At 35.5% G+C, this 11,096-nt stretch overlaps 2 protein-coding genes across 2 annotated transcripts; both read left to right on the forward strand.

The window, feature by feature from the left end:
• Positions 1-447: 447 nt before the first annotated feature.
• LOC114519381 (putative ankyrin repeat protein RF_0381) lies at positions 448-1,789 on the forward strand. Its single transcript, XM_028539506.1, has 3 exons — positions 448-498; positions 696-1,729; positions 1,786-1,789. Exons 1-3 carry the CDS (start codon positions 448-450, stop codon positions 1,787-1,789), a joined length of 1,089 nt encoding a protein of 362 aa, XP_028395307.1.
• Positions 1,771-8,639, forward strand: LOC114519326 (2-5A-dependent ribonuclease-like). Its single transcript, XM_028539443.1, has 2 exons — positions 1,771-2,688; positions 6,344-8,639. The coding sequence occupies exons 1-2, from the start codon at positions 1,819-1,821 to the stop codon at positions 7,151-7,153; spliced, it is 1,680 nt and encodes a 559-aa protein (XP_028395244.1). The 5' UTR covers positions 1,771-1,818; the 3' UTR covers positions 7,154-8,639.
• The last annotated feature ends 2,457 nt before the right edge of the window (positions 8,640-11,096 follow it).

Genomic DNA, 11,096 nt, shown 5'->3' on the forward strand with positions numbered 1-11,096 from the left:
AGGGTACGCTTGAAATAGTAAAATATCTTGTTGAAAAGGGCGCTGATGTAAATGGCAGGAAAATAAATGGGTGGACTGTGCTGCACTCTGCTGTTACAGAGGGTACGCTTGATATAGTAAAATATCTTGTTGAAAAGGGAGCTGATGTAAATGGCAAGGATACTGACGGGTGGACTGTGTTGCACTTTGCTGTTACAGAAGGTACGCTTGAAATAGTAAAAAATCTTGTTGAAAAGGGCGCTGATTTAAATGGAAAAAAAACAAACGGGTGGACTGTGCTGCACTCTGTTGTTACACAGGGTAGGCTTGAGATAGTAAAATATCTTGTTGAAAAGGGCGCTGATGTAAATGGCAGGAAAACAAATGGGCGGACTTTGCTGCACTCTGCTGTTACAGAGGGTACGCTTGATATAGTAAAATATCTTGTTGAAAAGGGAGCTGATGTAAATGGCAAGGATACTGACGGGTGGACTGTGTTGCACTTTGCTGTTACAGAAGGTACGCTTGAAATAGTAAAATATCTTGTTGAAAAGGGCGCTGATTTAAATGGAAAAAAAACAAACGGGTGGACTGTGCTGCACTCTGTTGTTACACAGGGTAGGCTTGAGATAGTAAAATATCTTGTTGAAAAGGGCGCTGATGTAAATGGCAAGAAAACAAATGGGTGGACTGTGCTGCACTCTGCTGTTACACAGGGTACGCTTGAGATAGTAAAATATCTTATTAAAAAGGGCACTGATGTAAATGGCAAGGATACTGACGGATGGACTGTGCTGCACTCTGCTGTTACAGAAGGTACGCTTGAGATAGTAAAATATCTTGTTGAAAAGGGCGCTGATGTAAATGGCAACGATACTGACGGGTGGACTGTGCTGCACTCTGTTGTTAGAGAGGGTAGGCTTGAGATAGTAAAATATCTTGTTGAAAAAGGCGCTGATTTAAATGGCAAAAGAACAAACGGGTGGACGGTGCTGCACTCTGCTGTTATTGAGGGTACGCTTGAGCTAGTAAAATATCTTGTTGCAAAAGGCGCTTATGTGAATGACATGTATAGGAACGTATGGAGTGTGCTGCGCTTTGCTGTTAATAATGGTGAGCTTGATATAGTAAAATATCTTGTTGAACATGGTGGTGATGTAAATGGCAAGGATACTGACGGGAGTACTGTGCTGCACATTGCTGTTAAATGTGGTACGCTTGAGATAGTAAAATATCTTGTTGAAAAGGGCGCTAAGGTAAATGGCAAGGATATTGACGGGTGGACTGTGTTGCACTCTGCTGTTGCTGAAGATACACTTGAAATAGTAAAATATCTTGTTGTAAAGGGCGCTGATGTAAATGCTAAGGCCACTGACGGGAGGACTGTGCTGCACACTGCTGTTACAGAGGGTAAGCATGAGATATTAAAATATCTTGTTGAAAAGGGCGCTGATTTAAATGGCAAAAAAAAAAACGGACGGACTGTGCTGCACTCCGCTGTTGCTGAAGGTATGCTTGAAATAGTAAAATATCTTGTTGAAAAGGGCGCTGATGTAAATAACAAGGATACTGAGGGGTGGACTGTTCTGCACTTTGCTGTTACAGAGGGTACGCTTGAGATAGTAAAATATCTTGTTGAAAAGGGCGCTGATTTAAATGGCAGCAAAACAAATGAGTGGACTGTGCTGCACTCTGCTGTTACAGAGGGTACGCTTGAGATAGTAAAATATCTTGTTGAAAAGGGCGCTGATGTAAATGGCAAAAAAACAAACGGGTGGACTGTGCTGCACTCTGCTGTTTCTAAAGGTAAACTTGAAATAGTAAAATATCTTGTTGAACATGCATGGTGGTGATGTAAATGGCAAGGATACTGACGGAAGTATTTTGCTGCACGTTGCTGTTAAAGAGGGTACACTTGAGACACTAAAATATCTTGTTGAAAAGGGCGCTGATGTGAAAAGCAGCTATACCGATGGGTGGACTGTGCTGCACTCTGCTGTCATTGAAGGTGCTCTTGAAATAGTAAAATATCTTGTTGAAAAGGGCGCTGATGTAAATGGCAACGATACTGACGGGTGGACTGTGTTGCACTCTGCTGTTACAGAGGGTACGCTTGAGATAGTAAAATATCTTGTTGAAAATGGCGCTGATGTAAATGGCAAAATAACAAGCGGGTGGACTGTGCTCCACTATGCTGTTACTAAAGGTGCTCTTGTAATAGTAAAATATCTTGTTGAAAAGGGGGCTGAAGTAAATGGTAGCAATACTGAAGGGTGGACTGTGCTCCACTCTACTGTTGCTAAATCTAACGTTGAAATAGTGAAATATCTTGTTGAAAAGGGCGCTGATGTAAATGGCAATGATACTTACGGGAGGACTGTGCTGCACCATGCTGTTAAAAAGGGTAAGCTTGAGATAGTAAAATATCTTGTTGAAAAGGGCGCTGAAGTCCACAATTATACTCTTGGCATTGATATTTTGAAGATAGCAATTGTGAAAAATTCGGTTAATTTGGTCAGTCTTCTGTTAAAAAAGAACGTCAACTTATGGAGAGGTGGGACATTTCTCGTTGATGGAAGAAATTTGAGTCTTCTTGAAATGAGTATTCACCTTGGTCATGACGAAATTGCAACTATTCTTAAAAGGTCCGTAAAACATCGTGAGAAAATTCGGGTGCTTGGTACAACGAATTGCAACCAATTAGAAAAGGTAATATTTGAAATATATTTTAAACATATATGAGGTTTTTTTACATCATTTGTTAGTAACACTGATCATTAACAAATTTATTCATGAGGAAACTAAATATTAGTTTTGAACACTCTGGAGCTACCCAGTCTTTTCTGTAAAAACCTGTCACCAAATTTGCGGAAAAGGAAAAACGTAGGTTGAACAAAGGCGAAAAAAACGAGCCCTCAAAAAATCGGTCACTTCTCAGTGAATTGTGTCTTAGTATAAATTAACGACAAATATAGACTGTCACTCATTACGGGTTCCAAAGCGTGTCTCAAAGAAAGAAAGCACCGTTTTAACACATCGTAATGCAATATTTAAGAATTAAAAAACGAGTCGCGTGCCTTTATGGTGTAATAATGCACGATGGGGGAATGTTGGGAGAATACGAGAGAAGCTTGTAAAACACGAAGCGTAGCCGAGTGTTTTACAAGCTTCTCGAGTATTCTTCCAACATTTCCCTGAGTGCATTATCACACCATAAAGGCACGCGACGAGCTTTTTTAATTCTTTTATAATATAAGAAGAAATTATGGGGCAACAACAAAATTTATTTATTTGATCAATAATGAAACTTGTTATTTAAGATGCTTAGCAACAAAAACTTCAAAGCCAGAAGCGTGCATTATGGCCTCACAATGCACGCGCGGTAGCTAATCAAATTGCTCGTTATATCATACTTATATTATAATAATATTGAAAATAATAAGTCCAATTTAATTTGATTTTCTCATGCCAAGAAAGAGCTGAAGACTAGAATTACAAATTTTGAGTGAAATGGAGCGAGTGAATACACGTTGTGTCTTTATCTTTTCCCAGTCATCTCTTGTGTAGTCTTCAGGATGGTAAGGGCAATTAATATTGCTTGTCAAAAAACTTGATCTTGTTTGTATTATGATAAACGTATACAATATTATATCGTTGCTATCCTGATGACAATTCTTTCACGAGTGCGAATATGAAGCATTACGCATTCGCATACGACTGATGAAAACGCAGTACTAGCTATGGTACGCATGCTCAAAAAATCATCCTGACAAACATAAATCGCTGGAATGGAGATGCTTGTCAAAAATTGCCGGTCGAAAATCACATTCTTTCAACACTGGGAATTAAACAGATAATTTCATTGGTGTATGCGCCATGAAGCTCCTACCAAATTTCAATTTTGTCCTTTTTGCCACCAATCGAGCACGTTTTATTTCGATCGCTTATTTCAATTTTAAAAACATTTGATTATTACTTCCTGATATGAATTGAAACTACATATCCTCATACTGCACAAATGTTAAATTGAATATATGCGGCCTAAAGGCTCTGTAACACAGTGCGATTTTTCTTGCAACTGTCAATGCAATTCTACGTTTGTGAGATGTATATTTGGGAGCAACGAAACTTTTGTGTTTATTACACTTCATGCACTTTTTTCTGCAATACTCTTTACTAATTTACATCTCTTAGAAGTAGAATGCATTGCGAGTTCCAAGAAAAATTGCACCGTGCAACAGGACCTTAAATGTCTGTTTTAATTTCTCCCCGTATTTTAGATAGCCTTCTGTAATTAGTAGACTAAAATTATACCGTATAAAACAAAGGATATATGGCGGGTTTCCGAAAAAAAGAACTTCTGTTTGATTGATAATCCCCGAGCCGGTGCGAAGCACCGGGCGAGGGTACTAGTTCCCCCCGGGGATTTTCATTACGCCCGGGAAAGCAAATGCGAAATCAAAGTTGTCCGCCATTATGGCATGGACGTTGGGAATTTTGTAAGTTATGCGCATGCGTGAGTTTATAACGTGTCAAAACTGGCAACTAGCAAACGTTTGCAAGCGTGCGATTGGCTAAATTAAAATTTTGGCTCACGTCAACATACCTGATATTTTGAATTATAATTTATAAAACTTTTTAAAAATATTTTTCATCTCGATGGTTTCGAAAATGTACGAAAAATTCACTCGTAAAATTGATTAAAATATAAAGTAAAGATGTTTTCGGATAGAACAGGTATAAAATGAATAGATTTTGTATTTTAAAGCATGCAAGCATTTTGTACATTTAACTTGTGGATTTATCAACAAACTTACGACACCTCTTTGAATTTATTCGTCAATTTCGTGAACTGAATTATTTTGATTGGGAAAGCATTTATTTTTAAATGTGAATCTTTTTAAAAAGGAATTGAAATTTCGCTAAAAATTGTAGTACAGTATTTAAAACTGTTAGCACAATTATACTTGATATAGGATTTTACTTATACAACTTCGATCATTCAGCAGAAACAAGTATTATAGAATTTCAGTGATGGAAATATATGGTTATTGCTTCAGGCGAGGGAATTTTGCACGCATGTATTTCTAGTAACTTTTTAATCACACAAGCTATTAAACTGAAATAAATTTTATTAGATGGAAGGATAGTTAGCTTAGATTTTGGTATATTATAGTTATATTTTACCCAAAAATATACGAAGATAAAGATATTCCCGATGAAAGTTAATATAGCCTATCTTAATAGATGTGTGTATATATATATATATATATATATATATATATTATATATATATATATATATATATTGCAAAAACGTTGGCCGCAGATAGATAGATTGATAGATACTCGAACTCTAATTAGAATTGCATATGCTTACATTTGCATGGGATTTCTATAATATTACACAACATATGCAATTCTAATTAGATTTCGAGTATCTATCTATCTATCTGCGGCCAACGTTTTTGCAAATGGGTGTGTATATATATATATATATATATATATATATATATATATATATATATATATATATATATATATATAGAAAAACGATAAACACATAAAAAAACGAATTGGTATCATCGAGGAAAGATCAGCTACATCTCGCTGTTTAAATAAATTAACAGAATCAGCGCTTTTTACATCAGTGGCAGGTTATTCCAATGGATGGCTCCATTGTATCTAAACCTTATTCAAAATAATTATTTCTTTGGTTGTGCATGGTAATATTAAATCAGTTTCAAGATTCCTAAGATCATTGGGAGATTCGCCATCATTACGTAATTGAAATACCTGTTTTAAGTTTGAAACAGCAAGTTTAGCGCAGCAAGCTTTAATGTCTGGCATGTGAGTAAAAAAGCTAGAAATAATTTGTGTGCTTTACTACGGCCATCATATAAACTTCTATCATATTAAAATAGCGTTTAAGTTATTTAAAAAAGTGTCCGTCACAATGCTGTGTGAATATCATGCTAATTAATGTGCTTCAATCTGGTCAGTTTAGCTGAGGAAATTGTGTAGCTAACTGGTTTGAAATAGCGAGGGGTTGTTGAATGAATGTATTTCTAGTATTTTTATACAGCGTATTTTTTATATTTTTGAGACATCTCGAAACACTGTACGCATTTTGTTATAATATCTCCATGAATTTTTTTCTAAAAAACTACCATAATATATCAAAATCTAAGTTAGTCTTTCCTGAAACTAATGAAAGGTGTTTTATTTCAATAGCTTTACTTGATCAAGAAGCTATTTAATTTTTAATCAAACTGGAGTCCTTTTTGTATCGGGGCACCCGTACATTACGTCTTATTTTTAACTCATTAATGGAATTTCTATGCCATTTCTTTTTTCTTCCATAGACTGAAATTCCGATACAGGCTTTTGTCGCCGACAGGCAATTCAGAATTGGTGATGGTGGTTACTCGTGTGTTTTTGTTGGTCTCATGAAGGATGGAAGTGAAGTTGCTGTCAAGAGAATGATGTCGCAAAAGTGTGATAAAGTAGCTGAAAACGAAAAGGAAATTATGAGTCTTCTAAAAACAGAAAATTCTCCATTTATTGTGAGCTATCGTCATTTTCATAACGACGGGAATTTCATACATCTAATTGTTGATCTTTGTGAGGAAACCCTGACTGAACTTGTAGACTCTCACACTATTGAGCAACTGCAAGAGCAAGGTCCAAGAATGATCAAAGAAATTCTGTCAGGACTGGAATTTCTTCATGGTAAAGGAATATTACACAGAGATCTCAAACCATCAAACATCCTTGTTGATATCGAAGGCAGTATGAAATTGGCAGATTTTGGAATAAGCCGAATTCTAAAGGGCGACGAAACGGCAGTTGCAACAGATGCTAAAGGCACTGAAGGATGGATACCGCCAGAAGTGATTGAGGCAGGAGAGAAACAAGAAAAAGGTCCGTTCAAAAAGAAATCTGATGTTTATGTTGCGGGTATGATTGCTTTCTACGTTTTAAGTAAAAGTGAACACCCTTTTGGTTCTTCGTTAGTTCGAAAGATAAACATTTTAAAAAAAAACCCTGTCAACTTGAAAAAACTTCGTGATCGTAAAGCTCGAAAGTTCGTGTCCTGGCTGATTAATCACAAGATTGATAAAAGACCTTATGCTGACGAAGCGCTGAGAGATTCTTTCGTCAATGAAGACTAACAGAATTCAGACGCAGATTAACAAAGGTTTTGATTAATTATTGGAATATTTACGTGAAGCTACGTCAAGTGAAACATTTTTAGACTTGAGCTTTTACATAATACGTTCTATATTTTAGCCCAATTTATACAAAACCGAGATCATTTACGATCAAATGTAAAACGTTCTTTCTTTCACAGCGTTTCCGCAGTGGACGAATACTTGTGCGAAAGCTTTAGGTCACCTCTAAATGATTTCGAACCTTTTAGGGTTTTTACAAATGAAAAATGTATATTGCAGTCAGCTGCGCTTTTACACATTTCGTATTGACAGTCTAAGTTAAAATTAAATTCGTACTCAACTCGGGAAAGGAAAAAAATCACGATTAACGCAAAATAACAAGTGTGACCTAAAACATCTTCGCACAGCATTGCATGCGCTAAATTTTTTTTCGTGACAACTCTTCGAGAAAGGCACATTACGAGATTTTTCAACTTTCATTGATATACAATTGGTTGTTTTTCCTCTGTACCGAGATTGCTGCACTTTCAAACCTGCTTGTAGGCTTGTGCAAGCCTTATAATTTCCCATTTCATAGCATTTTTGCGATAAAAACTAAGGACGAAGAACAATGTTTATGGGCTTCTATTTAATAATCGAGATGAATCAACTAAAGTTTGTGCGAACGGCAAAAAAATACAGCAAATCTCTACATGCAAATGTAACAAAAACTTTACAAAATCTTGGACGATGACGTAACAGATAATATTAACGAAGAATTCCTTTGTGTAACAAATAAACTTGCTATTAGCGATGGAATCAACATAGTGGCGCCAATAAACTCACACGTTATAGTGAAGTCCAAGATTCCAGTTTTATTCAACCAAGTATAGAAACAGAACTCGGCAAGGAAAACGATGTTATTTCAGGTGGTATTAATAACGATTTCATCAACGTAGTTATAGCATCACCGATGGATGAACTCACATACCGTCAAAGCCTCAAACTCTCAAAAAAGGTCATACATCAAAAACCTCTTTAAAAAGTAATATAATGGGCTGAGACAATTACAACCCATAACGGATGATGAAGATAAAATCTTACAGAATTAGACCACGATTACAAAAAGCTTTTCTGAGTGGAAAATTCCTTGGATGAAAACGAGCAATGGTTCTGACGTTTGGCATCGCCGCTGTTGGGAAGTTTTGCTCCAAAAAATTGTGCTCGTGATACCCACTTTGACTCTACTACCACGCTAGTATGCAAACTCGGTAACACGTTTGTTGGTTCAGGAATCATGCAAAGTAAACAACCGAAAAAAAGGGTGAGAAGAGAGAGAAAGACATTTTGAAGCCCGCATGTTCAAAGAAGAGGTCCAGAATCAATCATTACACCTTATGGATATTCCATGAATTGGTCAGTTGCCACAACCTATGCATTCGCTGCCCGCAAACCTTCGCGCGTTGGAATCAACCGCCCATGTTTATAGAGAGGCTCTAAACTGCAGTGATTATTATTATTATTATTATATTTAACCAGGATACCCACATCACCTTATAGTGTTTTTCAGTGGGGTCCTGCAGGTATTAATTTACATATCAAGCAGCGATCAATCCCAGATATACAGAACTTTAAACAATATCATCAAATGAAGGAAAATCTTAAAACTAAAGTTCGCAAACATTTCTGAGACTTATTGATAAGCACCGACTCCTTCAAACCTCCCTTGGACGTGAAAGTCCACAAACATGTACTATTAACAAGCGTTTGCATCGATAATTATTCATCAGACATTGAAAAGTCAGAATAAGTGTGGAAACCAAATTTAAGAATTATTGTAAAGAATTTGTTATCAAATGGTGATTTATTGCAATACAATCAAATCGAATCAATCTCTAAACTTAGGTAAGAATTCAAATAATTCAAAAATTTCTTAAACAAATTACTTTGCTTTTCTCGAATTGCTGTCAAAATAACAACTTCAGCGTCCCTATTTTAAAGGCAAGAAAGCTATGTAAACAAACTTGTAGCATTATAGTCACGTATTACATAGATTTACAAATGCATGCAAGTATTACACAGACTTGTAGCATCTTAATCGCTTGGGAACGCAATATTATAAAGCACCAGGTAAAATTTCAATATTATTACTCTTATAGTTTATGTAGTGCAGGTTCTGGATTATTGTAATTTTAAGATTCAAATTAACAGTTGGTCAATCAAAAGAAAAAGACAAGAAACTTAATATGAATTATTGAAGCGAACTTTTTAGAAGTAGCCCTTCTAGTATATGCAATTATTGAACATAAACCAGCAATTAAATAATGACTTACATTTATTTGTATAGGCAATAGTATAATTTCAAGCGCAATTACGGATTAACAAGCACGAGTGAGTTTTTAAAATAAGGCTACAAAATAGCGCGAGTCCGAAGAACGAGTGGTATTTGCAGTCTTTAAATACTCACGAGTGCATATTTATCCGTAATTACACGAGAAATTATACTATTAGGTATTAATGATATGCAAGGAAATCTTCGAGACAATAAATTACTGACCTCATCCATTATATGCCCTTGAACATTTTATTTCGAATTTAATTAGCTTAAACAATTTATGCAAGTAATGAAAACTATTCAAAATTCAAATTTTAACAGTTCGTCTGTCCATTGCTATTATTAAACATGGAGCAATAATTGATTTACTGATTTCATCTTTTTCAACAAATCAGATATAATTTCCCATATGTTTGCACTGTACTGAAATCAACCAATCAGGGTCGAGAAACATTTCCTTGTATATTAATAATTGTATTATTAGACTAATTAGTTGTCTTATTTGTAATTTTAATGGTTTCTGTAATTTTATATTTGGTTGTATTTGTTAATGTTTTAAAGCATGAGAGACTGTAATTAATTTACATCACATAATGAACCAGCATGTAGTTAGTCTCAAACCTGTAAAGAAGTTTGTGTGTATTTCATTTAGGACAGATTTTCTTAGAACTTTCTTAGGTCATTTTCTCAACTTTCCTGCCCCCGTTTTTTTTTTTGATTTTAGCTACGAGAAATCCTAGATCCGCCCCTGCACAGCACATTCATTCAAAAGAAACCCTATCGAACCTCGACATGAAACTTATTTCATAATAAAGGGACCCATCAATTTTTTTGGCCATGACTTTATTGATTCATTTTATTGTGCCTGCTACAGTCAATATAAACGTGCATATACACTTGCTATAATTGTACGGATATACTGTATAATTGTATGACACCGTACCATAGCGCGCGATGAAGAAAAATGGAAACTGCTTACGAGTTTATGTTTTTGTTTACGAGTTTTATTTCATCAAACCCCGACTGTTCGACTTCGGAACATGGTCAGATCTCTAAACTTACCTCTGGGCTCTGGGTTGGTATAGTTATAATTTTGGAACGTCTACATTGGGTAATGAAATTTTACTGTATGAAATAATGGATTATAATTTCTTAATAGAACAAAACAAAACCAATTTCATTGGTATATAGTTTACTTGGTAAAATGTTTCTTTCTTAGAAGGTGGTAATTTTTTAGTGTAAAAACAAACGCGATTCCAACATAAACACCCGTAAGCCACGCTATGGTTATGCAGTAAAGCTATCATTACGTCAGACTTGAAAACTAAGCCTTCAAATATGAGAGGGGTGCAAGTAATCGCTGTAGTGGTTGACAGCTTTAATAATGAAACAAAGCTTCTCCGATTCTTAACAATATTCCATTTTTGTACAATGCTGTTGCTTTCTTTGAGCGATTGGCGAATTCGATGGGCGGTAAAAATGAACTTTGCAACCAAATGCAACGATGTAGAAAAAAACACAGCCACGAAAACAATATTTTTTTCCGGCAATCAACCAATTAGGATTATTATGACCATTGGCACAATAAACCAATCCTTGAGATATATGCTTATAAAATCTTAACACTTT

The sequence above is a fragment of the Dendronephthya gigantea genome, unplaced genomic scaffold (genome assembly GCF_004324835.1).
Source record: "Dendronephthya gigantea isolate DGI-Jeju-01 unplaced genomic scaffold, DenGig_1.0 000013F, whole genome shotgun sequence".
In the NCBI taxonomy this organism is placed as follows: domain Eukaryota; kingdom Metazoa; phylum Cnidaria; class Anthozoa; order Malacalcyonacea; family Nephtheidae; genus Dendronephthya; species Dendronephthya gigantea.

What these genes read in the sequence shown, in the direction of transcription:
- LOC114519381 (XM_028539506.1), top strand. Translation starts at nt 448, where the DNA reads ATGGCAAGGATACTGACGGGTGGACTGTGTTGCACTTTGCTGTTACAG. An exon ending in GCACTTTGCTGTTACAGAAG is followed by an intron (nt 499 to 695) that starts GTACGCTTGAAA and finishes GCTGTTACACAG; the next exon opens with GGTACGCTTGAGATAGTAAA.
- LOC114519326 (XM_028539443.1), top strand. Translation starts at nt 1,819, where the DNA reads ATGCATGGTGGTGATGTAAATGGCAAGGATACTGACGGAAGTATTTTG. An exon ending in ATTGCAACCAATTAGAAAAG is followed by an intron (nt 2,689 to 6,343) that starts GTAATATTTGAA and finishes TTTCTTCCATAG; the next exon opens with ACTGAAATTCCGATACAGGC.